A 27,607-nucleotide genomic window follows, 5' to 3' on the forward strand; every position below is an offset into this window, starting at 1 on the left:
AACTCACAGGTGCTCCAGATCCAGGCGATCCAGGTCCAGAAAGAAAAAAACCCTGCCAGTTTGGCTTTAGCCACAGGTGCTTCTACTCAACCAGCAGGTAAACGAGCTCAGTTGATTAGAAGCACCTGTGGCTCAAGACAGGCTGTGGCAGCGTTTTTACTTTTCTGGACCTGGACTACCCACCTCTGTCCAGATCAAAGCAACTCTTGTGTTTACGAGGAAACGGACTTACGTCCTCTAATGCCGCAATTGCGCGCTCAGGGTTTTCCCGTCAACGCTGAGGCGCACTTGTGAGCTGCCTCGCGAGTCTCGGCGCGCTCTCAAGAAGCTAATTGGCACCTCATTAAAAATGATTGACAGCAAACAAATGGTCTCTCGACAGGAAGTGTGAAAGTTGACAAGTGTTAATGGAGAATGTGTTTTGGTGGTGAAGAAAACCACACATACATACGAGGTTGACAACATAAAGAAAATGCAGGCCTGTTACTCGCATTTATTATATGATAAACAAAGCATCTTTACACCCGAACGTTTTCCTTCTCATCTTCTAATTTCCTACACACATTTCGACACACACACACACTCTAAAAATAGTTGGGTTAAAAATAACACAATTTGGGGTCAAAAATGGACCGATACACAAATTGGGATAATTTGACCCACTTTCTTGCATTGTTTTGTAAAAAACAGCCCATTTTTTGGTTGTTTTCTGCAAAAACAACCGAGAAAGTTGGGCCAAATTGACCCCAAGTTGTGGTTCGGTCCATTTTTGACCCCAAATTGTGTTGTTTTTAACCCAACCGTTTTAAGAGTGCATCACATTGCAATAGTAGGAGGCAGTCGGTTTTTCAGGTATCTCAGTTTGAAGAGTTCAACCGCAAAAGCAGAATATCCCCCTTTATTATGGATTTTGTGAAAATCACTATTTTCACACCATTGTATGCCAACATGACTGAAAAGTCCTTGTTCATCATACCATCCCACAGTCATGGTTTCATGAAATAAATTGCGCACACTCACACACACCAACACTGCCCAACACATTCGCCAGAGCCTTATTTGTATTATTCATCAGTAATGAGACTCTCCATGTCTCCAGCCGTTCTCCTGCCCTCACCGCCTGACCTGCCCCATCTTCTTCGGAGAGTCCACCTGGACCGGACCGGGCTTGGCGGCGATTGCGCAATGCGCCGTAGGTTGTCTTCGATGGAAGTGAGCAGCGGGAGGGCACAAATCTGGAGGCTCTGGAGCCGGTTATTCAGAGCGCTGAGCTCCTGCTCAAGCATCTGAAAGCCACATCGATGGAGATCCAGGGAGAGATCGTTGTCCCGCTGCCAGTCCCTCCGCTGCCGAACCGGTCCTCGGCTGGCTGGCTGCCCGTCGGGTGCCCTGCCGCCATCTGCCGGCACCTCCACACTTGCATCGGTCCACAGGTCATCATCATCGACGTCATCGACCTCTCCCGCCACAGTTGGGGGCTCTGCGGAGGAAAACACACACACACACACACACACACACACACACAAACACACCATCGAGACATTGTTTGGCATTAGAACCAACATTACCTGGTGGTGATGCGTTCAGGTTCAAAGGGATAAAGGACGTGGCCCGACGGGTGGGGAGGGGGCTCTCTTCACCTGATCTCTCTTTACAGATCTCCACGTTGTCTAAGCACTGAACGTGTGAACATAACATGTTATCTGAATTTGTCATTTCATAACTGCAAACTGTATTGAACATTTTAAAGCAGATGACAGATTCAGGAAAAATCCATTTCACTGTATGGGTTAGCTCTTTTTCCAGCATTTTGCCAAAAAACAAATCATTACAGAAATGAATATTGGTCTCTCATGAGATTTGTTCATTTATTTTTATTTTGTTACGTATTTTTCATTTTTTATTTTATTTGTTTTTGTGATGAATAATTTCCACTCCAAAGAGTGCTACAGGCCAGGGGCGGAGCTACGGGTAGACAGCCCACCCAGTGAGACTCATGAACAAAATATATACATTTGACATTTTTTGTAAATTACTATTAAATTATTTTTGAATTGGTGTTTTGTTGTGTTTTTTATTTTATTGAATATTAAGAATGGCCCAATATGCACGGAAGGAAGATCTGAACTTCATTATTCACTTTGTCATTTTATTTGAATATACGATGTGTCGGGACAGGAGGATTGTGCTCAGTCAGAGGAATATTCCGGCCCACCCTGCTTTTTCCAGGCCCACCCATTAGCCAAGTTCTGGGTCCGCCCCTGCTACAGGCTATTAAGAGGCATCAACCACACAGCAACAAAAGTCACCAATTTGGGAGTTCAATCAAAACGGTCCATAAAAAATATGCCTCAAAAGTCAAATAAACTTGAAAAGCAAAACTTTTGATTGTCAATATAAACTTGTGAAAATGTTTCACTTTTGTAAAGCTGTGTCGCATTAAGTAATGTGTATTCAAGGGTACCAATTATGGCCCAAAAAAAAAAAAAAAAAAATTTCAAGTGTGATGAATGCCGTGACAAAGGAAAGAGTCAACTGCAGCACTCACCTCTGCACACTCCTGACGTGCATCAAATGTGTTTGAATGTTTCTTTGCAGAAGCCTCCAGCCTCATGTTGTGAAGCTCCTGTCTAAAGTGATGTCATTGACATGACACAAAACAAAAAAAAAAAACATAAAAACATGTGAATTTCACTGATCTATCATTCGCTAGGTAAGTGAAAACTTGCTTCTGTGTTGTGTGCGTTTACCTTTGCGCAGTTTGCTCGGCCTGAGCGTCATTCTGTTTCTGCGTAGCAATGCTCAGTTCTTTTTTTCTTTCATCCAAAAGACTTGCTTGCTCCTTCATTTGTTTCATAGCTTGGATGTATTGGGCTTCTCTTTCCAGCAGCTAAACGATAAACGAGAGGCATCTTCATCAAAAGACTTTTGAGTTATCTTTTTTTTATTATATCCTTGTATTCATCTTTCGACTTTTGTAAAACGGTTTTAACTTGTATTAGTAGTTTCACTTGTATATGGGTGGTTCTCAGAACGTATGGTGGATTGTTAATTGTTCAAAACAGGTCAAATGATATATGCTTTAAATTATTCTTTCCTGCAGTGGGCTCTGAATAAATATAGTTCACTGAGCAATTTTTCGCAAAGGATTGTTGAATGTCACGTTCTACTCCATTGTCATATTAGTACACTTGGTGCCTGGGCATCAAGGAGTGAGCACTCAAGTTTAAAAAAATAAATAAATAAATATACTTGAACAGCTTCACTACCTTCATACAAAAATATTCAGTTGAAAAAGTGGTACAAATGAGCAAATGTACGTAGGAAGGCTGGATCAGGGGCGGAGCCACAACGTGGCTAAAGGGTGGGCCTGGAAAAATCATGGTGATGTCATTTTCAGTCGACAGAAGACAAAATGGCCGCCCCCGGAGATGGCTAAAAACGAGAGCATTTTTCTGCTTAATTTATATTCCACAAACGCAAAATTAATCAGAATGCCGTGTTTCAACTAGTGGGCCTGCTGAGAAAATATTCGCAAAATTAATCAGAATGCCGTGTTTCAACTAGTGGGCCTGCTGAGAAAATATTGTTGAAAAAAAAGATGTTTGGGTTGACTTCCGCTTTAAGAAAAGAATAAGATTGTCACACTCCTTGAAAAAAATGCTAATATCCTATTTTGCAAGGAACTCATTTTATTTCATTTTTTTAAAAATTGGACTCAATTAAATGCTATTGTGTTGCAGCAACATGCTGCCAGCTTATTAGCAACAGGGAAACGGATGCATTTTGAGGGTTCTTAATTACATGGGCGCGTTGGCATGTCGCAAAGAGGAAATGGTCACGATGTCTAATTTCCCACCACTCAAAATACAATCACACATAAACAACAGCTCAAATCTCAGTCAAGTTGTTTATTTTATCCTTGCAGTATGTCTGCGATATTGTCAGCAGTGAAATCTGGCGACTGAATGGAAAGGGAAGAAAACATTGACTCTCAACGTGGGCCACTGTACGACGATATGGTCTGACCATACATTCTTCGAACCACCCGTAGAACAATTTCAACTTTGATATGTAGCTCTCCGTACTAAGAATTACGATTGCTTTCTGGTGCCTGCGCACGCCCAAGGAGCTGTGATTCTATCATCAGACTTGGCACTGCGCTCTGTGTACCTCGTTCTCCATTGAGTTGCCGTATGCCTTCGCCTTGGACAGCTTCTGGGTCAGATTGGTCAATGCCTCTTGTTGACTGGCTTTTTCAACTGGAGAGATCATTTCATTAGGACAAGTCAAGTCAGTTTTACGGTTGAATAGATGAGCTATCGTCATAGCTAAGACACCTGTGTGAAAGGCATCAAATCGTTGGTAGTAATGGCTTTTTTCTGTTTGTCTTGAATGTTACAAAATCCCGCCGATTTTTGAGAAACAACACCGCTGTAGTGCTCACCAGTCAAAGGCAGGGCACATTAAAACAACCATTCACACTCACATTCACACCTATTTAGTCTTCAATAAACCTGACAAGCATGTTTTCGGGATGTGGGAGGAGAAAAGCCAACGTGCTAACAGCTAGTTTGCCGTGCAGCCACCATAGAACCAGAGATGGTGAAATCGTAAGGTAAAAGCAAAATCCAACAAGCCCACCACTACTAACTTGCGAGTTTGTCTCGAAGTCGCCGCTGCTCTTCCTTCTCTTGGAGCAGAGCTTTCTCCATTTCCAACCGAAGTTGCTCGGCTTCGGCCAGTCGGGCATTCGCTAGGGTCACTTCACACTTTAATCCCGAAATCATATTGTTCCATTCCAAGACATTTTGGGTCTGGGTGTCACTTGTAAGTTTGAGATCTTGGCGAATATCTCCAAGCTGCTCATTGAGGCCTTCATTCTCCTCAATAAGGTCCTTTTGTGCGGTGCTGCTGTGCGCCGCGGTCACCTCAAGCTCTGTTCTCAGATGCTCCTGAAAGATTTCAAGCAGAAGTCAACATCAAATTTATTTTTTTTAAGAACATGTTCTATGCAGGCCCACTAGTTGAAATTCTGATTAGTATTGTGTTTGTGGAATTACAAAACAAAATCCATCCGTTTTTAGCCATATCCGGGGGCGGCCATTTTGTCACTTCTGTCGACTGAAAATGACATCGTAGTTACTCAGGGCTGAGATAACGACCAGTCATAGCTAAGCTTCTGAAAACAGGTGAGCCGTGATTGGTCGTTATCTGAGCCATGAGGGTGTGTGATGTCATTTTCAGTCGACAGAAGTGACAAAATGGCCGCCCCCTGAGCTAGCTAAAAACAAATGGATTTGCCGCTTAACTTAACTCATATTTCATATTAATCGTGCCTTTTTTTCAACTAGAGGGCCTGCATAGAACATATTCTTAAAAAAAAAAATGTTGAAAATGACTGGAAATTTGCCGGGATACGTTCTATGGGGAAAAAAAAAATGATTGTATGTGATCTGCAATATTCAAACTGCTTCAGAGCAGCAACATACCACCAACGCTCTGAAATGGTCAAAATACCTCATTATGTTTGGTTCTTTTGTTGTCCTCTTCCACGGTGTGGTGCTTGCAATCACACTTCCGTTTTTGCTGCAGCTGTGCATTTGTGCAACGTTCCTGAGACACCTGCACTTGGGCCTGCCGGACGTCCTCTTCAAGCTGGGGGAGATGAAACACAAGCCACAAGGTGCAAAACTCACATCACAGCGTTTGAGCAATTAGCCATAAGACTTATACAATTCCAATTCGGCTATCACTTTTTTTCCAGCACCTACCAATATAAATGAGCCGTAACCAGTTCAATGAATGGGACAAAATATAATCGAGGTCTATATGGAAAAATAAGAGGCCAAGGGTCGTCTCAAAACATTGTATCAATGAATGTGACAAAATGTTATCGAGGTGTATAAGGAAAAATAAGAGGCCAAGGGTCGTCCATGTCTGCAAATTTTTGCATCTCAAATTTGATAAATGATTCAAAAACAATAGTCTCGATAAAGACTTTGTGAGTTTGAAATGGTGTGTATGATTCTGATTTCAGGCACAGCAAATTTGATGATGTGGTGTGAAATATGAAAAAAACTGAGCAGCAACATAACGCCAGCGCTCTTAAATGGTTGAGAAATACCGCAATCGCTTTGAGTTTTGCGTCCTCTTCGGTCGACTGGTGTTTGCAATCCTGACTCTTGAGTTTTTTCTGCAGCTGTGCAATTGTGCAGCGTTCCTGAGACAACTGCTCAAGGGCGTGTCGGAGTTCCTCTTCAAGCTGGGGTAGATGAAACACAAGGGCAAAAGTCACATTTCCAAATCCACAACATCGTTTGAGCAATTCGCCATCAGACTTAGTGACCGGATACTCTCCTTGCTCACCTCTCGAATGTTGAGTTGAGCCATCCTCATGGTATTTAGGCAATCTTCCTCCTGTTGTTTCGACGATGATCTGTTGTTGCCAAAAAAAAAAGAAAAAAAAACACAAGCTCAGCACAGCTCAACGACCACGACGGAGGGAATTGCTTCAAGAAAAAAATTCACACCTGAGGTTTGCGAGCTCACTTTCCATTTTCATGCGTTTGTGCTCCAAGACACATTGATCATCATGAAGGTCTTCCAACTCTGCCTTCTCCTCTTTTAGTTTGCTCCCCTTTTCAGCGCAGCAATGAAGGTCTTTTGGCTTCAGAACGGGGTGCTTGTTCTGTTGGCCCACAATGTCCTCCAGCTTCACCATAAACGGGTTATCTGGTGAAAAGAAACTACAGCATTACAAAGTCACAAAACAATGACATGGCATTACCACCAGCATTGACTGGAGGTGATGCGTTCAGGTTCAGAGGGACGAAGGACATGCGCCGGACGTGTGGAGCTCACCTTCCTCGAGAGTCCCATCCGACGAGGACATGATCTCATCAAGTTCTTCCGAGATCCCCTCATCGTCCATGTACTGAAAATGTGAACACAGCACGTCATCTGAAAGTCACACTTTCCGGACTGCAAACTGTATTGAATTCCGTGAAAACCCTTTTCACTATATTGCTTACCTGTTTTTTCATCTTTTGTTTGGAGTGCGACCTGTTGACAACAAACAGAAAGTTATTGTTGAAAGGCATATTTGTTTGTCCCGCGGTCAAGTTGACCTGAGCACCAGCAAGAACACAAAGTTGTTGTTTTTTTTGTCTATAGCATTCACTCCCGCTCTAATGTGTGCTACAAAGGTTTTAGGGACATCAACCGTCAAAGATGACTCAAGAGATGACTCCAAAGTTGAACAACGCAAAAGTTAACAATTTGGAAGTTCATTCAAAACTGCGGAAGTCAACCCAACTATATTTTTTTCAAGAATATGTTCCCAGCAGGCCCACTAGTTGAAAGAGGGCGTTCTGATAAATATTGCGTTTGTGGAATAAATGTTAATCCACTCGTTTTTCACCATCTGTGGGGGCGGCCATTTTGTCTTCTGTCGACTGAAAATGACATCACAACTGCTCAAAGTGACCAATCACGGCTCAGATTAGGACAACGGGTCAACCGTGATTGGTCGTTGTGAGCATTTGTGATGTCATTTTCAGTCGACAGAAGACAAAATGGCCGCCTTCAGAGATAGCTAAAAATGAGTGCCATAAAATGGAAGTCAACCCAAACATATTTTTTTGAAGAATATGTTCCCAGCAGGCCCACTAGTTGAAACACGGCAGTCTGATTAATATTACATTTGTGGAATATGAGTTAAGCAGCAAAGCACCTTTTTAGCCATGGCCATTTTGTCACTTCTGTCAACTGAAAATGAAATCACAGTAGGTCGCTCATATAACGACCAATCATGGCTCAGCTTCAGAAAACAAGTGAGCTGTGATTGGTCGTTACCTGAGCCCTGAGCAACTGTGATGTCATTTTCAGTCGACATAAGTGACAAAATGGCCGCCCCCGGAGATGGCTAAAAACGGGTGGATTAACTCTTATTCCACAGACGCAAAAATTTACCAGAATTCCTTGTTTCGACCAGTGGCCTTGCATAGAACATATTCTCGAAAAGAAAATGTTTGGGTTGACTTCCGTCAAACTGATGGACGCCCGTTTTGCTGACGACTGACGCTTTAACAAAATTTAGTAAAATGCCCACCTCTGACTTTCAGCATACACTCTCTACAACTTGCACCATACTCAAAAAGAACCCAATCGTGCATTCAAGGGTACACAGACAAAACGCCGCATATTTACCTTCCTTCATCGTCACTCAAAGTGATGTCATCGTTCACAGCGAGATTTCGGCCGCTCAGAGCGGCTTTGGCAGAGTGAGCCTTGCTAAGTACTTCCAGCAGTGAGATCTTCTCTGCAGCCTGCTCATCGGCTTTGTCCGCAATGGAGAACCGCTGTGACACTGGCGATATCCTCAGTGGCCTGCTACTGAAACACAAGGCAAAGCCCATCGTCAAAGTCAAGATGAAGGTTCCACCATTCTTGGGTGTCCTCCTCCAAGCAGACCACGCCATGAAAACTGAAAATGGGAACAGACATTATCCATACATGGACTTTGGGGAATACCATTTCATAAGATTTTTAATGGATGGACGACCATTAAGGATACCGGTGATTAAAAACAGTGCAGCTACCAAAAAAAAAAAAAAAAAAAAAAAGCCTGTTCAAAATAAGAGTTGTGCATACCTTGCTGCCTGCTTTTCTGAATACAAAACGGGATCAGCTTGACTTGCCAATTCTCTGCTTTTCAACGAACTGCCTTTGGAGCTCACTTTCTCCTTTGCCTCGGATCCTCTTCCACCAACATCACTCGAACTACCACTGCACAGAAGGCGATCGCAGTCAGCGATTGGGTTGTCTTTTTCAATGCACGTCGCCAATTTACGCCAGCTTTACTTCAGCACAATGAAAGATATCACCACTACTACCCGCATTGGGGGGGGGGGTTCTTAAAAATGACCATTTGCTAGCAATACATCAAGCTACTCAATATTTGTGTTTACATACACAAGCCCGGAAACAAAGCTGCCCATTACCAAAATGAGAACATGGTCTTCTTGTGGTCTTTCCTCAAAAGATAGTGCTAAAGATTTTTTTTTTTAATTAAATCTGCAGAATGACATTCCATTGAGTCTCACAGAGAGCTCAAAATATTCTCTTGAGCAATAGCCATTAAATGCACTGTGCATAAATAGAGCAGACTTTTCAATACATTACAACTTGATCATCACACAGTTGAAAACAGATGATGGTTCCACACATAATAAGTCCCACTTGTATTGTAAATGACAGTCAGCCTACCATTTACATGTTTGTTTTCATACCCTTTCACACTTCCACTCAGAGGATCTGATGCGCTTTAAGTGACAGGGGACACCAAAAACTTTAAAGATCTGATATAAAGCAGTGACATCATCTTGATGATGTCGCAGCCCCACCACGTCACCACCGCCTGCAAGTCAGTAAATACGTAGAGGGCCTACTTTATAGCAGTGATCGGAACTACCTCAGTCTTTCTCCTCTTTTTTTTTCTGCTTGCTGGCTTGTCAATTTGAAGATGACTTCTGAAGGCAGAAGGAGAGCATGAGAAGAGAGAGTGCTTACAAAGAAAACATGACTCGACTATGCCGGTAGAACTGTTTACAAATGCCCTGTGAGTCTTTTTACTTGGGCCAAGGACTCCTTTATATGGCGAGGATTGACTTGTATATTGTATAGTCCGTGAATTAATAACGTATATCAAAGAAACACATTCAGCCCGGGGCAGAGAGACGGCTTAAGTAGCCGACAAAGCGGAGCAGCAAACCATGGGAACGTACAAACTCCACACAGGAAGGCCGGAGCTGAGATACCAATTTGAACCTACTGTTCCTAATAATTTGAAACCAGGCAGCAAAATGGATGGCTTGCTCAGCAGGTCTTAATAAAACACAGGCCCTGGATGGATTATTGGCAACTAGCTCAACAAGGTTGCTCATGTTCTAATTGCTTATTTGCACATCTGTAGGCTGCACTTTTTTCAATAATTAAAAAGAATTAGCTATGGTATTAACTCTGGACCACACATGTGATGTTTGCTTTAAATTCATGTCTTTATGTTTTTTTGTCATTGTCCAAATGTGCTCCTGCTGCCAGAATGCGATTCTGGATGAATAAACAATGAAGTCATGGTACTGCCTCATAAACACTTATTATGCACTGTCTCTGGGGATTGCTATGGCAGGCTTTAATATGTAAACCAGCATCATATGATGCAACACAACCCCAAATTGTTCGCAGTTATTGTCCACACTTCTATGTCTATCCATGGGACAGCATTTCTCCATTCACATGCATTCTCAAATATAGCAATAATTATCCAGACAAACGCCGCCATCTAGTGGTGAACTATTGAAACTCATATGCAGTACAATAGAATACAATGTTATTTATGTAGCGCATTTCATAACAGCTATGGCTGTAACAAAGCACTTTACAATTTTGAAAAAGGAGCGATGCCAATTTGTAAGAATATGTGAGGATTGAGTGCCTTTGCTTGTTTTATTTATACTCTCTGCCCTCTCTTTCCTCTTTAAGTGTGGCCTTTGAAAACGTCATTAGGTGGCGACCTTCGAGAATTCCTCTGCTTTGAGGCGTGCACTCCGTGCAGTAAAGCAGCCGAAGTGCCTTGGACTCCTAACATGGCATGGGGCGTTCGGTAGTTTTGCCCATTGCTATGTGCGGAGAAAATATGTTATCATTATAAAAGTACAGTATGATAACATTATGAAACAATACTTTAGATTCGTGTATAAAGTTGTCCTTTCACAATCAAGACTAGGAAAAACCACGTGGGGCAAATCGTTTTTAGCCAGCCTTCCTTTAAGAAAACGTGGGTATGTAGAAAATGCTCCCTTTGTGATCAAATCTATATTATATATTCGAAAAATTCATTTCCATAACTGTCGGATAAAGTGTGTCACGCAGTGTTAGCTTGATGGCATGCTTGCATAGTTCTTGAGGCCCTGGTTGTGTTTTTCACAGATACTCAGAATTCCGAAAATAAAAGTCCAACATCACGTTTTAATGTGTTAAGTTAATCACTTTAAAACATGATATGTTTGGCTTCTGCTTTCGGCGTAACTAAACAACCTTGCGGGACTTGTTTCCAGGAATAAGGGGTTTTACCGTCCATGATATTTTTACGTGGATTGGGTCACGCTGCTGAGGTTAAGATGAAGAAATTATTTGCCAACTTCTCCAACAAGATGCGAACATCAAGTAGTGAGCCAGACAGCGGCGGTCCACCCGTGGCTAGCTACAAAGTGAAAAAAAGGAAGATGGAAAAGTTCCACAAGGCTGCCTGGCTGGGTGATGTGGGCAAGCTGCGGTGCCATACCATGTGCAATGATGATGTTAATAAGGTTGACGAGCACGACAGGTAAGTGAATGTCAAAAACCACACCACAGATACAGTTATGTCAGTATGTGATCCTAAAAATGCATGCTCACTTGAAACATTCACCTGTTCACAGAACTGCACTTCACCTGGCCTGCGCCAATGGACATGCTGGGGTGGTGGATTTTCTCCTTGCGAAACAAGCCAAGGTCAATCTATTGGACAGCCAAAGGAGGACCGCCTTGATGAAGGTGAGCCGAGACATCGAGACGGTTTCACGCCGGATGCATTTTGCATTGTCACCGATAGCTGTCGATTTGTCTCGACGTTCTCAGGCAGTCCAATGCCAGAATGATCTGTGTGTGAACATACTGCTGGAGAACAAAGCTGATCCCAACCTTGTGGACGCGGACGGAAACACAGCTTTACATTTGGCCGTCAAAATCCCGTCCCTCTCCTGCGTCATCATGCTCGTGAAGAAGGACGCTGACCTTGATGTCAAAAATCTGGTGATTGTCTCTCAATGACCATCCGAAACATGCGTGCGTACTTTAATGCTAGTAAGTTCGATGACTGTGATCTCATTTTTAAGAAAGGCCTTTCACCCTTGACTATGGCAGTCCGAGGAGACCACATTGCGATGGCGGAATTTCTGTTGAGAAAAGGCGCTGATGTTAATATTTTAGACAAACACCAAAGGTTGGAGCAAAAACGATGACACACTAATGACATGCATAATTTAAGAAAATCTTAACATGCTTACCGTGGTGGCTTTGTTTGTGCACGGTGTCTAAAACAAATTTACAGGTCACCATTAATGGTAGCTGCTGGCAATGGGCAAATGGACATGGTGCAAATGCTCTTATCGTTTAAAGCAGATTTGACACTGAAGGATGAAAAAGGACTATCGGCTGAGGATTACGCTCTGGTCAATTGCCATCGACCGTAAGTAGTTAGTCATATTTTTTTCCAATCTTATATGCAGTGGAACAATTTCAAACACTTTAAGATGGAATACCGTGCTTTTGAATTGGCCCAAATTTGGGGTGAAAAAAAAGTGCCTCAAACATTACCCATAATTTATACAGGTTTTATTTAAAAAAAAACAAAATTCAAATCACACTTTTTTTTCCCCCCTTTTACTTCTTTGCGGTGTGGCAAAAATTCCTAAACATTGGCAAACATTTTTGAGGATATATTTCTTGAAAATAAACAGGTTCTTTACATAGACATATTGCGCCAACTTGTGTTTGGATCAGTGATCAGTTTATTTAAATTCGATAATCGGCCCCAAAAATCCTGATTGTGTAAAGCCTTTTTTTAATAACAGTATTTTTATTCACATTTTTATCAAAATACTAGGACACACAAAATAGAACCAAACTAAACACAAACTAAGATAGTTTTTTTTTTTAGTTCATTGGAACCTCAATTTAACAGACTAATGGGGTGGGGTTGCAGCAGGGGTCACCTCTTAAAGCCAAAGCAATTAAATAAATTAATTTAAAACAATCCATTTCATTGTTTTAAACATCCCTTTCAAGGTTACTCATCTGGTTGTGTGGGCTGTGTCCTAGCGCCCTCTATTGACAAGACCACTGCTGGACACTATTTTCTGTCTGTTAAATTGGAAATCCATTAAACCCGGGTCCATTAAATTGAGGTTCTACTGTTTATTTTCATATTTAACTAAATACAATACAATACATTTTTATTTATATGGCGCAACAGCCACTGCTGTAACAAAGCATTTTACGTACAACAACAAAATAGCCATAATAGTGCAGTTTGATTTTACAATGGTGCCTTGAGATACAAGTTTAATGTGTTCCGTGGTCACGCTTGTAACTCAAAACACCCATATCTCAAATCATTTTTCCCCATTGAAATGAATGGAAGTGCCATTAATCTGTTCTACTCGCCCAACAACAACAAATATTTGTGATGTGATTTTAATAACAGAAAAGTACTATAGTATCGTCCATTATTTACAAAAAATATATATGTAGTAATGACATAATTAGATAAAATCTAAAGAATTTAAACCGTTTTTGTCACGTTATTTGCTTCAGTGCTATAGACATTGTGCTGCTCCTCCTGATGTGTGCGCATTGACCACTTGGAGGCAGTACAATACAGGCGTGAATATTTAGAGAATATCTCAGCTCCTCAGTAAGCCACAATAATATTAGTTGCTCGTCGCAGAGGATAAAGAATGCCTCCGATTATTATCATATAATGTTTCCACGTGTTATTTACAAATATTTGTTGCTTAACTCATTCAATGCCAGACTATGTTAAAAAATTGGACTTTCCGCTGCCAGCCATTTTTCATCATTTTGACTAATTTTTGAAGGCCTAAAGAAAATTGAGTTGTGTAGCGATATAAGCATGGAACTACCAAAGGAAAGGTTTGATCCTCTTATTTCATCGGAAAAAAAAGTATATTTCTATTCTTTACCATTCTTTAGTAAACAGCAGGTGAATATTGGTAAATTTCTTGAAAATACTAATTTCCAAGAAAGATGCATTTCAAGCAGACCTTTCACTTGGATGCTTTTATTTGTATTTTTTTTCAAATATCTAAAACAATGCTTTATTACATCATAAAGAACACAAAAAATGGCGCTTTGATTGCAAAATAACAGTTTATTGCAAGATAAACACTGCACTGTGTGTGTGTTCACGTTGACGCTTCGAAAAGGGGTGGTCACTTCTCCAAGTCTGACTGTACATTGACACTCTTTGTTTCTGGGGAATTGTCGCGCGGTATGCGGTGACCACGATTGCGTGCCTGCGGGTGTCCACGTTGCATCATCCCTTTCCTTTCAAACAAGGATGACGATGGGGCTACATCATTTTTCTTTGATTTGAAAAAGCTCTGGTGTGGGCAGTCTAACGGGTGGACCTGGCCGCTGTGAAAATATGGCCACTCCTGCCATCTAGTGGTGATTTATCATACTAAAATCATCCCCAAAGCCTTGAAACTTATTCTGAAGCTGTGCCAAGTCCTTTATTACAATTACAAAAAAAACCAAAAACGTATTAATCCGTTTTGGCATTGAACGAGTTAAGGGTTATAACAAAGAGAGAGCAATGCTATTTGTTAGCCTCTCCATGGTGTTTCCCGGTATGTGTTAGCATTAGCCCAGCACACTTAAAGAAAAGTTACATTGTTGTTATAAATAAACATGTAATTCTCTTTGTTTTATGCTTAATTTGACAGTAAACTTGAACTGGGAGCAGCAGTAAACAGCCTGAAGCCTCTTTTTTTGAAGAAATGTTCACTATCTGCCAAACTGCTGCTTGTATAAGTGAGTTGAATTGAGTTTTCTCCCACCATACGTTGCTTATGTCTCAAGTTTTTGCATGCAAGTCAAGGCAGAAAAATAAATCGACCAAGCTGCTTGTATCTCGAAAAAAAAACGTAAGTCGGGACACTGGTATCTCAAGGCACAACTGTATTTCAGTTTTATCATACAGCGGTTAATTTATTTTTGCGTGCTAAAGAATGCTAAAGCGCTACTAAAAACAGCATGCGCAGTTAGTAAAATTTTCTTTCAGCCACATTGCGCATTATTTGCAATTGGCCATTTTTACCCTGAAATGGAACAAATCGGAACTTAACTAGCCTGGGTTGTGTTCCGCCTCAGCAGTTCCACTGGTTTTGTCTTCCAACCTCTGCTCCTGTGCAGCACTTGGGTCGTCAGTGTCGTAACTCTGTTGCAGCTGTGCCCTCCTTATGACTGAGCACGCCAACAAAAAGAAGCCGGCGGACTCTGCGGCTCCTCCAGTTATGTGTGACGAGACCGTCGAATCAGAGCGGGGCCGCCCGTCCGGTGCCCTCGAAACTTGGGGAAGCCCATCCTCGAGCAAAGATGGTGATGTTTTTACACGACCTTGATTACTGAATGTCTTCCTTGTGCGTCACCACTTCAACCGAAACTGCAGTGCTGGTCGCTCACTGAGATTTGGTGATTTTGTATTTTGCGATGTATTTGATAAAGCTCATTATCTTATGCTTTTATTTTAAAAGACGCTTGGGGGAGGGGGGGGGGGGGCAATATGATATTGAGACAATGTAGACCCTTACTGCTTTTTATTTGTTTCACAGGCATCTATTCACCTATTACCGAGTGTGTTGAAACCAGAGCTGGGTATGACATAAAAGAGGAACTTCCACCAAAAGAGGTAGGCCTTAACACAATAATACAAGCTAACTATAGCCAAATGTTGTTTTTTTTGTTTTTTTTAGTTTCAATAGCATTTCCCCCTTCATTAATAGACAGACATGAACAAATGGGGGCTACTTTTGAGCCAATGTGAGGAAGAGAGCCTCGAAAAGCTTGGTGAGTCTGTTTGCTTTTTCATTTGATGTCAAACCCGATTGTCTTGAACATCTTACTTGGTTTGTTTGACAGAACTGATGGAAGAGCTTGGTTTTGGACAAATTGACTCTAACGAAGGTAATTTTTAGAAATGTCAAATTGAAGCCCAAGCTGAAATACACAAACAATGTTTCAAATGATAGCCAGACCCATGGCACGCTTTGTGCCTGTGTTTCTTTGTACTGAAAAAAAATCAGACACGGACAAATCTAGCAACAGCAGTAATGGACGCCTGCCTGGATGCAGAGGGGAATTTCTGCCTGAGGAATGGTCCAGTTTATCTCTCAAAGATGAGGTGGCTTACGTGTCTCCAAAAGCGCCCTTTGCTGTGCCAGTAGCAATCAGCCCAGACGACCAAAAGGTCGTCGCATCTCGCAGTTCACCCGCACATCCCCGTTCCCCAAATGTGATTCTTCAAGAGAGCGACGGTAAGACTCACCAGGCCGTTCGTTTCCTGTTTTGCACTTAACTATTAAATGTACACATCATTTCAAACAGGCCCAAGTATAGGGTTGTCTTTTTTTTAAATGACTGTTGTCATTCAATTGCACTTCTTCAGAATCAGATTGGGACGATGACAGTTTGATTTCATTTTGTAATGAGACCAAAACAGACAAACAGGACCTTCGCGAAGCAACTGGAGGAGGTAAAAACACTCGCCGTTTCTTGGCTGTCCCGACTAGTGAATGCATTTTCTCTGTGTAAATTTCTCACCTCTCCTTTAGGCGCCCCTGAGGTCTCAACAATGGCAAGTGACGGCAAAAGTAGTTGTCATTCTGTCAACCAGCAACAACAGGTGACCACATCACCAACGCACATTTTTGGAGTCCCGATACACCATTCTGATGCATTTCTTATTTTTAGAGGGGAAATCTACCCAAACATATTTTTTACCAGAATATGTTCTATGCAGGCCCACTGGTTGAAACAAGACATTCTGATTAATATTGCGTTTTTTGTGGAATTTGAGCTAAGCAGAAAAATCCACCCGTTTTTGGCTGTCACAGGGGGCGGCCATTTTGTCATTTCTGTCGACTAAAAATGACATCTCAACTACTCAGGGCTCAGGTAATGACCAATCACGGCTCAGCTTCAGAAAACAGGTCAGCCGCGATTGGTCGTCACCTGAGAAGTTGTGATGTCGTTTTCAGTCGACAGAAATGACAAAATGGCCGCCCCCGGAGATGGCTAAAAACAGGTGGATTAACTCTTACTCCACAAACGCAATATTTATCAGAATGCCTTGTTTCAACTAGTGGGCTTGTATAGAACATATTCGTAAAAAAAATATGTTTGAGTTGTCTTCCCTTTTAAGGATACAGTCATATCATACAGTGTACTTCACAAACTCTCAAACGATCTGTATTGCAAACCAATATTTAGATCATATTGTCGAGTTTTCTCCATATTGGAAATAAAATTTGCAGACACTTTATGCATCAGGGTGAAATCTTTTTTTTTGGGGGGGGGGGGTCTGTTTTGTTTTCTCACCCACACCGTATAAGGCGACAGCTCTACCTGGAACGTGTGACGAAAAACTTAGTGAAGAGGAGGAGAAAAAATCCCTTCAAAGTTTTAGGGAGATCCATAACGCGCCGGCCAAATCAGTAAGCGGAGATGAGCTGGGTGACTCTACCTCGACCTACGAAGAGTCAAGCGATGAAGAGGATGTGCGGTCCCTTCGCTCCGCTCGTGTGCCCGACCAGTGGGAGTCTGAATCAGAAGAGTCTGCGGTGGAATCCGTTGGCAGGGCCCTGGAAAATGAGAAGATGGCAGACTGTCAGTCGCCTCCGAGTGAGATCATCGCGCTTCGCGAAGCAGAAGAATCACCCCGGGGTGAGGCGCCACAGTCTCTGACAGAAAAGCAGGAGAGCAGCGTCGACTTTGCCGCCACAGTTTGCACTGCTGGTTGCAACGTAGCCGATGAGACAGAAGCTGGACCTTGTCACAACCTAAAATTAGAAGAACCAGAGGTAAGGTTGATGTTAGCTATTCAGTGGTGCCTTGAGATACGACGCCGCTTCCGTAGCTTAAAACGCGTACCTCTCAAATCATTGTTCCCCATTGAAATGACTTGAATTGCCTTTAATTGGTTCCACCCTCCCCACAAAGCAAATAATTTTTTTCTGTTCTCCCACCTTTTGTGTGTGAATAACTATTCCTTAAAGAGTTCTAAAATGGCAACTCTCAATGCAAACCGTTAGCATGTCAATTATTTGTTAGCGTTAAGCTAGCAGCGCATTCTTAAGGCAGCGTTTCGTTTTGTTAAACACATGGTGTAATTGTCATTTTTTTGTTTGGTTCGACAGTAAGTGGGAGTAGCATCAAAAAGCTTGAAACCTCTTTTTTTAAATTTTTTTTTTTTATCTCATGCCATCACTGTCGTATTAGACGCCGTTGCATTCCATCCCCATCTTAGAGCTGTGTAGTCTATGTAATACATTTAAATTTACCCCAGAGGTTGCGAGTCATGAATGTCAAGGTGTTCAGTACATACAAAATAGACCCAAACACCATCCCAAACCTAGTTTGTCTTTACTGTCACACCTTATTTTCATGTGGCCCGCAAGACTCCAATGACAGTGGAGAATCCCAGTGCTCCGTGTCACACAGGCGGAACGCCACCAGAGGGACCTACAAATGAGCAACCTGAGACCGGCTTAGCGAATCAAACTGAACCTTTTCAACGAGTACAGGAAGCTGTCACCTCTCAGAGGTATGCACCATTTTGCTTGTGCACCATTTATGCCATTCTTTTTTTCTTTCACAACATTACACTTCATTTTCCTTAATATTTAAAAGGGTTCGCACCTTGCCTCTGCCAGTTGCAATGAATGTGAGGCTTATGGATGCGTAAAAAATCGATCACTTATTGACTTGTCTATCCGGGTGGCAGGGCGGAATCTGATCCGCTGTCGTTCGACATCAGACCGGATAATGGCCAGGCGGAGGAATCAGAAGTCGCACATCCGCTGTCGTTCGACATCAGACCGGATAATGGCCAGGCGGAGGAATCAGAAGTCGCACATCAGCTGATGTTCAACATCAGACCCGATAATGGCCAGGCGGAGGAATCAGAAATGGCACATCCGCTGTTGTTCAACATCAGACCCGATAATGGCCAGGCGGAGGAATCAGAAGTCGCACATCCGCTGATGTTCAACATCAGACCCGATAATGGCCAGGCGAAGGAATTAGAAGTCGCACATCCGCTGTTGTTCAACATCAGACCCGATAATGGCCAGGCGGTGGAATCAGAAGTCGCACATCCGCTATCGTTCAACATCAGACCCGATAATGGCCAGGTGGAGGACTCCGAACTCGCACATCAGCTGTCGTTCGACATCAGACCGGATAATGGCCAGGCGGAGGATTTGGAACTCGCACACCCGCTGTCGTTCAACATCAGACCCGATGGCCTGACAGAGGACAGCTCACAGTTTACTGCGGTTAGCGAAGCACGTGGCCTCCGAGTCTTTCAGAGCAACGGTGGAATCTGCAGGGATCCCTTTGGCTTTGACAGCACTTTAAGTGATCTGTCAGAAGATGACGAAAGGTACAGTATAAGTGTGCGCGTGTGTGCCTATGAACACGTTAGGATACAGCGGATTTATACTTTCACACAAACACGCCTATGTCTTTAAACGTATATTTGCCTTTGTTTAAATCTCCATGGAAACCATGTTTTAGAAGTATGTTTTTACAGGTCAGCGAGACATTTTGCCATTTCATGATGCAGTTTGAGCAGAAAGTAATTTGCAAGTCAAATTTCCACTGTAGCCGCCAATTTTTCTGTTTTGTCGACACCAGGTGCCTATCAGCGGAATGTGTGAAAAGAACACCAAGCACCCTCGAAGTAAGTTTAAAGTGTTCTTAAGATGTCATTATGTTTCCCTCTCTTATTTGTCCATTTTAGGCCAAAGTTCCAAATGTGTTTCTCTTGTCAGATCACTGAAGACAGTGAGAGATCCAGAGATACCGACGATGTTGTCATTTCAGGGGACTCTGACATCGACCTCCACATTCGGAAACTGGATGCAGCCATCACAGGTACTGTTGATCAGAAAGCCAAATGACGCTTCACTCATCTATTATCTGGAATATACCTAGTTTGTATTTCTCAGACTCCAGAAGTAATAAGAATCTGTGGAACGTCGATGAGCGCTGCTTGCTGAAAGCAAATGGTCATCATGGCCCTTTCAGACAGAAGCTTAGACAACTCGAAATGGCAAATCGCATCTTGGAGCAAAGCAACATGGAGTCCAAAACGGATGTCGCAAACCTCACGTAACAGCTGCTTGATTTTCTCTTCACTAAGTGTAATATGTTGTCTTTTGCCCGTGTGATTATCCTTTAAAATACACTACTTTTTTTTTTTTTTTTTTTTTTTTTTTTTTTTAATAGTGTTGACCTTTTGTGAAATAGGTGGCATTGTCGTATCTGACCTGACCTATTTGCCCACCACAGAGTTCAGCTGAAAATGGCCATTAATACCATTGTGTCGAATGAAAGTACCAATAAGAAGGTAAGGAAGAGCAGCATCAGATGGGTAGTTTGTTGGAACGACAATTGTTGGAACGACATTTGTTGGAACGACATTTGTTGGATGCTTGTCGTCTGGCCAGCTTGAGGAGGATCGGATACAGGCTGAAATGCTTTTGGCGCAGAATCACAACACACTGAATGCACTACATCAGAAAGTCAACAGTCAATTCTTCAGGCAGAAAGAGATGGAACAGGAGTGCAAAAGAAGCAAAAGTGTTGAGGTAATTGTCAGAAGCCGACTAAAGTGAACCACGATGGCTTGTCTTGTGGTATAGTTACGTCTAAAATCTTGTCGCGGTCCTGTGAAAAACACTTTTGTCCATTTTTTTTTCAATTTTCCTCTTTTTACGTGAATGGCGTTCCCGCGTTACAGACATCGCATTAACGTGAAAATTAAAAATGTTTCCAAAATTGGACCTGAGGTGTTTTGACAAAACCATGTCACAGACATGTTTTTAAATTGGAAGTCAACCCTCACATTTTTCTTTACAATCATATGTTAATGCAGCCCCACGAGTCCAAACTTGATATTCTGATTTATATTGTATTTGTGGAATACAAATTAAGCAGCAAATCCACCTGTTTTTATCCATATCAGGGGACGGCCATTTTGTCACTTGCTGAATATGACATCCGATTTGCTCAGGGCTCAGGTAACAACCAATCATGGCTCAGCTTCAGAAAACAAGTGATTGGTTGTTACCTACCCCAAATTAATCAGTGGGGGTTCATTCAACATATTATGGTGAAGAAAATGTGTGGGTTGACTTCCCTTTTAACCCATTAAGGCCTACAGCGCCTGGCTCAACAGCTCCCCAAAACCGCCGGTCGTCTTTGGAATTACCCTCGAAAACCTAGTTTTCCCAGAAATTCCAACACCTTCAAACTAATTATCATCTCAGCCCCTGTAGCAGATAGGAACATAATTAAAAAAAGAGCTTGGACATGTGGCTTTCGTACAGGTTCAGGAGTTTATTCAACTTTACTCTCTCAATCGAAGATGTAAAAATAAAGTGTCAGTGCAAGAGAAGCACTACCATTCTCTATTCTGTTACAAAGCCGTCGATATTGTCACTGTCTCCAAATATACATCCCAACCATATATTACGATCGACTGGTTCCACTGGTTCAAAGTCCACAAGCGTGTCGTCTATATCACTGCCGTTACTCATTACAGAGCTACCGCGATCGACGGCATCCTCCATTATGACTCTGAAGAATTCCACAACATCCTCTGCAGGCTCACAACTCCGTCGCGTGTACATTCTGATGCATTTCATTGGCTAAGAGACCAAAAATTAGAAAAAAAAGAAAGAAAATGATGTATACGCTCTCCCGGCTTTAAGGGTAGAAAGACGCAACAGCGCTTCCCTGCTCTAGTGGTAGAAGCGAGGTAATGCGTTCCCGGTCTGAATGGGTTAAGACACCCGGAAACCGCTTTTTAACATTGGAACAACATGCATGACATCTCTTCTTATCTGCCAGGAGCAACTGAGAACCCAACTTGAGGTCCTGCAGGCGGACAGCAGCGCCAAACAGAGAGACCTCGGCGAGGAGAACGAGGCCCTCAAGGACCAGGTGGAAGATCTGTGCCAAGAACTCAGACTTGCATATGACAACGAGAACCAAAACGCCTTGGATTGGAACGATACCATCACCTCATTAAAGTATGAGCTAAAACTAGCCAGCGACCGCCTGGAGACTGAGCAGCAGGCCAACGGCAACTTGGTAGCCGAGCTTCAGTTGACCCACGCCTGCCGGGCTGAGGCCGAGCGAGCTCGGTCGGAGATGGAGAAAGCCCTGCTTCAAGAGAAGGACGAAAACCAGCGACTCGCCAGTCAGTACTGCCGTCTCTACCCTTGCCGTGGGTCGACCCGTTTATTGCGTCTGTTTTCTTTCCAGCCGAAGCATCCTGCCATCGCGAAGCGGTCAACAAAGTGTCGGAGAAGCTGTCCAAGTTGAAGGCGCACGCCGGCGCCTTGGAGAGCGACGTACACCGATACGAAGTCCAGATGGTGGAGAAGACCATGCGGCTGAACACCCTGCAGCGCGACAGCGAGCAGACGGCTTTGCACGTCAAAGAGCTGGAAGCTGCTCTGCAGGCCGGGAAGGAGCTGGTCGCTCGGGCCGTATCGCGGCAAGAGAGCACTCAGGAGCAGCTGAACCAATCTCAGAACAAAGTCGCGTTCATGCGCCAGCGGCTGGAGGAGGCACAGAGCAAAGCTTTTGCCAATGACAAGGCTTTGACGGACGCCAAAAAGGCTTTCGACGACACGATGTTCAAGCTTCGCAGCGATTGCGAGGAAAGGCTACAACGAGCGCAGGCAGGGCAGAAGGAGCTCGCCTGTAAGTCGACGGAACTTGAAACGCTCGTTCGTAAATTGGAGCAGGAGAAAACAGAGAGGCGGGTAAGATCAGTACTGGATTATAGGCTCACCTTACTTTGAGGCCGAAGTCAACCCAAACATTTTTATTTTTACAAAAAATGTGTTCTGTGCTGGCCCGCTAGTTGAAACAAAGGCATTCTGATAAATGTTGTGTTTCTGGAATAAGAGTTCTATCCAGCCGTTTTTAGCTATCTCGCGGGGCGGCCATTTTGTCATTTCTGTCGACTGAAAATGACATCACAACTGCTCAGCTCACCTGTTGCTGCGCCATGCATGATCGGTCGTAACCTGAGCAACTGCGATGTCATTTTCAATCGACAGAAGTGGCAAAATGGCCGCCGCCCCTGAGATGGCTAAAAATGGCTGGATTAACTCTTATTCCACAAACGCAATATTAATCAGAATGCTTTGTTTCAACTACTCAAAAAAAATATGTTTGGGTTGACATCCACTTTAATCCTTTTTTCACTATCCAGCCTTAGTTTTTTTTTTTTACATCTCCTACTCAACACGGTGTTTTGTCTTTGTCTGGATTCTGCGTTGGGGGCACAGACATGTCAGAAGCAGCTGCAGCAGGAGTTAGATGACTCATTAAAGAAGCTATCAAAGTGTGAAGCTGCTTTGGAATTCAGCACGCGGTATCGCACCGATTTGGAGGAAGAGAAGACTCGGCTCCTCCAAGACATTGACAAGCTTAAAGGAAAGGTAAAAGAGTTGGGCGTAGTGGCAGTTTGTCCATGTGGTCGCATCGCTTGCCAAAAATCCCGTTCACTCATGGCTTTTGCAAGTACAACAATTCAAGTGTTCAGATGCAAAAATCACATCTTTATCTGTGGAGAGACTGGCATTGTGCTTGCCAACAAAATGGTTTCACCTGGGTCTTTCTGGGTGGGTCTTTTGTGCTGCACTTGAGGTCCAACCTGCATTTGTTTGCAACCTCCAGCTGCTTCTCACGCCCCTGCTCCTTTTCTCTCCCTCCAATGTGACCGAAATCGATCTAGTCCCTCACTCGACTTTGTCAACCTTTGACCTGTCAAGTCTGCTGATAGCGGAACGCCAGCTCCTTGGCCATGAAAGGAGTCGCTCGATGAAAATGCCTCGACTTTTATCATTTAGCTGCAGGAAAGAGAGGCCCAATGCATCCGAGCTGAGAAACAAATGAAGGAGGGAGCGAGTCTTTTGGATGAAAGGGAAAAGGAACTGAGCATTGCAGCGCGGAAACGGAAGGAGGCTCAGGCTGCTGTGGACGCCTCCAACGATGTCGCCAAACAGCTCGAGGAGGCTGTGCAACGGTAAATTGGGAACAATAACAACACACTAGCCCGATTTCATTGGCTTAACGACTGGTAGATCAGTGACATTAGCATGTTTGTATGTTGTTGGTTTTTTTTGACACTGTTATGTCAATGTGTGCCACATTAGACTGGAGCTTAACAACATCAGGCTGGAGGCTTCCGCAAAGCAACATTCAAATAAATTTGATGCACTTCAGAAGGTGGCCCAAGAGGACGCAAGGGTGAGTGCTGCATGCGTGGTTGGTCTTTTCACGTTCCTTAAGAGGGAAGTCAACCCAATCATTTTTTTTCCCCCAAGAATATGTTCTATGCAGGCCCACTAGTTGAAACGAGACATTCTGATTAATATTGTGTTTGTGGACTATGAGTTAATAGCCATCTCAGGGGGCGGCCATTTTGTCACTTCTGTCGACTGAAAATGACATCACAGTTGCTCAGGGCTCAATCATGGCTCGGCTTAAAAAACAAAAAAAACAGGTGAGCTGTGATTGGTTGTTACCTAAGACCCGGGCAACTGTGATGTCATTTTCGTGTTGACAGAAGTGAGAAAACGGCCACCCCCCGAGATGGCTAAAATGGGTGAATTTTACTGCTTAACTCATATTCCACAAATCCAATATTAATCAGAATGCCATGTTTAGACTAGAACATTTGGGGAAGAAATTTGGGGTCCATTAAAAACTGTTAGAAATCAGTACAAGGACACAAATCTCTCAACAGACAATTTCTGCAGCAGAATTCAAGTAACTTTTACACCGTCAAAGATTTTGTACCTCTCACCAGACATTGCAACTGATATCACATCACGCATGTAATTCATTCAATTTCACTGTGTGAAAGCACAGGCGGATAAATGTCTGATCTGCTGTTAAATCTGTGATACTGCAACTGTGCGAGGCAATACTAAAATCAAATCCCACAACAACACTAAAATATAACATCTGTATTTAAAAAAAAAAAAAAAAAAAAAAATCCATAGATGAGAGTTCAACTGGAGGACTTGGTGACGAATCTTCAAAGTAAGAAGCTTACATTAGAGGACCAACTCAACAAAGAGGTGAGTGGCATGAAAAGTTGCAAATGCAATGTCAGTTGTATTGTATTGAATGTTTTTGTGGTTCTTGATCCCCTTTCTCAGGTGCAAAAGCACAGTGTGTTGTGTAACAGCGCCCAGGACACCCAGCTCATGTGGGAGGAGGAGCTGAAGAGCCGCTCCAAGTTAGGATTGCGTCTAGCAGAGGTGGAAAAGGAAAAAAATGAAATTAACACCCAGGTGGGTGTTAAATTGCCTTCGTATCAATATAAGGATGATGTATCGATTGCCAGATAGGTGAACAAGTTGTGCTTCAGGTGGAAATGGAGAAAAAGAAAGCAGAGGAATTAGCAGAGCAAAAAAAGGCTGCCGAATCTCGTCTTGAACAGGAGATGAAGAGAAATTCCGAGCTTCAAAAGGAAATATACAGGTGATTGATTACAAAGCTTTGCTCTGCCATAGCTCTGGCAAACTAAACTACAGTACTACAATTTGGACACAAAATCCCATGGAGGGTGATAAACAATAGGTACTGTATGTCTATTTTATTGAGATATAAATTGATAGCCTACTGTAATATTTTTTGCCAGACATTGCATTGTGACTGTTGAGCAACACGTTTTACAGACAGACGGTTAGCAACTGCTATTTAAAAAAAAAAAGGAAAAAAAAATCGTTTCCACTTGGTAACACAAATAGTGATCTGTATTTCACGCTTGGATTTAGGCTACAATCTCTACTTAAAATCGCGAAGAAGAAACTGCAGGATCAGCAAACGAGTGTAGCGGACAAAGAAAAGGTTTGTCCCTCTATTGCCGCATTTTCGGTTAAAAAAAAAACTCAGAATTTATGTAAAAGGGGGTGCATGCGTACCAGTGTGTGAGAAACATTTGCAGTCTTTTTCATGTGTTCAGTTAAGTCACCAAGTGAACGAACTTCAGGCGGAGCTGGAGAGGGAAGCGTCCTCGCGCAGTCTGTTGGAGAGGACCAAGAGGCAGCTGGAGGAGGAGGTGCTGAGTCTGAGACGGGGCCAAGCGCCCCAGTTGGACGGCGGCTGCCTGGCTTCGCCAACCAACGCAATGGGTGTCCAATACAGATGCTCTTGCTCGAAAGCCCTCAGCCCTGTGAGCGAAGGACCGAGCTGCAGTGTGGAGGACTACCTGGCCAAGGTAGGTGGAGATAGTGTTTCCAAACTTTGGACTGCAAATGGAATATTTTGCCATTTCATATCAAATTGTTTTCACCTCTTTAGCCCAACATTAGTGACTTTTTCAGTGATGTCGCCTTCTGTCAGTGTATTTGGCAAATCTGGCAAAAAATGATTTTTTATCTTCTAGCAAACAAAGCAATGTTGTTTAAAAATGAATATGAAAAAAAATGTAAATAAATTCCTGGAATTGAATGGCTGGACTGTGAAAAGACGAGTAAATTCGTCAATGGCAGTGAATGAGTTAAGAGGGAACGTCACAATTTTGAAGAATATTAAAATTGAAATCGGTGTCGTCGTTCACTTAATTGTGTGCTGCCGGCTTGGGTTCAGTTACCACTGAGTGACGGTGCAAATATCAGTGTCAATGGTTGCTTAACTGTCGCTATCTGCGACCAGCACACCAGGATAGGCTCCAGCTCCCAGTGACACTGAGCAGGATAAACAGTCGATGAGCAACGGTATATGCCGCATTATGTTTTAATTCTTCTCATTAAAATATATTGCAATGTTACAATGCAAGTACGGTCTTCCGTACCATACGTTTATTTTCCGTACTTCAATTTCTTCTGCCTTATCCTGCTATTTTGTTTACGATTCATTTTATGGCCATTATTATTTATTACATCCTGTTGTATCGCTGCAGATGCGGCAAGACCTGGATGAAGCCATGTCAAGAGAATTAGGCAATCGTGAGTACACCGATGAAGCACAGCACCTCCGATGACGATGTGATTTGTTGGCGCCTTTCTGAACATTCTAGAACTAGAAGAAGAATATCTAAAAATGATCAAACTCTGCAGTAGAATGGTGTGTAAACAAGAACGTGTCCTCTTTCATCAGCCTCTGCGAAACTGGACATGTCTTCGGCCTGTGTGTCACCTGTGACTAGGGCAAGGCAGCAGTATGTGAATGTACTGAAGAAGAACCATGAGGTATAACCGGTGTGGAGCAAGACACCACAGTGGACGATCCAAGCAGGAGGTGATTTTGGTTTAAATTGCCACCGGAACCCAACATGGCCCGAATGCTTCTGGAATGATGTTAGGTCACGGTAGTAATAGTAGATTATATGTATTAGAATAACACATCCAGGCCTCCCCGTTGAACAATTTGTAAGTAATTTCAGGTTTTAAACCAAACATAAAACTGCAATACAAAAAAAATGTCTCAAGTGTCAACATTTATTGCATGCAAGTTTTCATTCTGATTTAAATTCAGAGGGTGAAATGCATCCCCAATTAAAGTTTCAACAAGGGCTCAGCACAAAGAAATGGAGTCGTGTGTTGGTGCTGTACTGAATATTTTTGATGTCACGTTTTCAGTTTTTTTTTTTAATATATTTAATAAAGTCTCATTCAATTGAACAAATCTATTATGGAATCAACTGAATAAACAAATCTGT

General features: G+C 42.8%; 2 protein-coding genes across 9 annotated transcripts; one reads left to right on the top strand and one right to left on the bottom strand.

The window, feature by feature from the left end:
• Window positions 1-767: 767 nt before the first annotated feature.
• Window positions 768-11,839, bottom strand: LOC147149171 (uncharacterized). Of its 3 annotated transcripts, none has more exons than XM_086028370.1 (15): window positions 11,474-11,836; window positions 8,656-8,790; window positions 8,212-8,394; window positions 7,035-7,065; window positions 6,865-6,937; window positions 6,534-6,735; window positions 6,370-6,439; window positions 6,128-6,265; window positions 5,521-5,658; window positions 4,655-4,955; window positions 4,174-4,262; window positions 2,751-2,890; window positions 2,549-2,630; window positions 1,641-1,677; window positions 768-1,480 (listed from the first exon to the last, which is right to left on the bottom strand). In XM_086028370.1, the coding sequence occupies exons 1-15, from the start codon at window positions 11,515-11,517 to the stop codon at window positions 1,065-1,067; spliced, it is 2,079 nt and encodes a 692-aa protein (XP_085884496.1). In that variant the 5' UTR covers window positions 11,518-11,836; the 3' UTR covers window positions 768-1,064. The 3 variants fall into 3 exon arrangements, with proteins under 3 accessions (XP_085884496.1, XP_085884495.1, XP_085884497.1); XM_086028369.1 differs by having other exon boundaries at window positions 8,212-8,397; window positions 11,474-11,835; XM_086028371.1 differs by lacking the exon at window positions 1,641-1,677 and having other exon boundaries at window positions 1,112-1,480; window positions 8,212-8,397; window positions 11,474-11,839.
• On the top strand, window positions 10,608-27,549 carry LOC147149172 (uncharacterized). 6 transcript variants are annotated; one of them, XM_086028360.1, is made up of 33 exons: window positions 10,608-10,840; window positions 11,121-11,389; window positions 11,484-11,598; window positions 11,683-11,856; window positions 11,940-12,046; window positions 12,155-12,292; window positions 15,077-15,228; window positions 15,462-15,538; window positions 15,633-15,696; window positions 15,769-15,813; window positions 15,933-16,163; window positions 16,295-16,381; window positions 16,461-16,531; window positions 17,241-17,708; window positions 18,306-18,451; window positions 18,632-19,291; window positions 19,546-19,591; window positions 19,683-19,785; window positions 19,860-20,022; window positions 20,203-20,260; window positions 20,361-20,501; window positions 21,766-22,117; window positions 22,183-22,688; window positions 23,220-23,372; window positions 23,784-23,959; window positions 24,090-24,183; window positions 24,942-25,019; window positions 25,101-25,235; window positions 25,313-25,425; window positions 25,722-25,794; window positions 25,910-26,164; window positions 26,849-26,894; window positions 27,046-27,549. In XM_086028360.1, exons 2-33 carry the CDS (start codon window positions 11,142-11,144, stop codon window positions 27,141-27,143), a joined length of 5,373 nt encoding a protein of 1,790 aa, XP_085884486.1. In that variant the 5' UTR covers window positions 10,608-10,840; window positions 11,121-11,141; the 3' UTR covers window positions 27,144-27,549. The 6 variants fall into 6 exon arrangements, with proteins under 6 accessions (XP_085884486.1, XP_085884485.1, XP_085884487.1 ...); XM_086028359.1 differs by having other exon boundaries at window positions 10,608-10,844; window positions 27,046-27,548; XM_086028361.1 differs by lacking the exons at window positions 10,608-10,840; window positions 11,121-11,389; window positions 11,484-11,598 and having other exon boundaries at window positions 11,848-11,889; window positions 11,968-12,046.
• The last annotated feature ends 58 nt before the right edge of the window (window positions 27,550-27,607 follow it).

This window comes from Filicampus tigris, chromosome 4 (assembly GCF_054856515.1).
Source record: "Filicampus tigris isolate MCC_2025a chromosome 4, RoL_Ftig_1.0, whole genome shotgun sequence".
NCBI lineage: Eukaryota > Metazoa > Chordata > Actinopteri > Syngnathiformes > Syngnathidae > Filicampus > Filicampus tigris.

Coding starts and splice junctions, on each gene's coding strand:
- LOC147149171 (XM_086028369.1), bottom strand. CDS start 11,517: ATGTCCATTGGCGCAGGCCAGGTGAAGTGCAGTTCTGTGAACAG. Junction 5,659..6,127: donor CAAAACTCAAAGCGATTGCG/GTATTTCTCAAC, acceptor CATCTCCCCCAG/CTTGAAGAGGACGTCCGGCA. Junction 1,678..2,548: donor CACGTCAGGAGTGTGCAGAG/GTGAGTGCTGCA, acceptor TCACACGTTCAG/TGCTTAGACAACGTGGAGAT.
- LOC147149172 (XM_086028360.1), top strand. CDS start 11,142: ATGATATTTTTACGTGGATTGGGTCACGCTGCTGAGGTTAAGATGAAG. Junction 11,857..11,939: donor ACCTTGATGTCAAAAATCTG/GTGATTGTCTCT, acceptor CTCATTTTTAAG/AAAGGCCTTTCACCCTTGAC. Junction 15,539..15,632: donor AGGAACTTCCACCAAAAGAG/GTAGGCCTTAAC, acceptor CTTCATTAATAG/ACAGACATGAACAAATGGGG.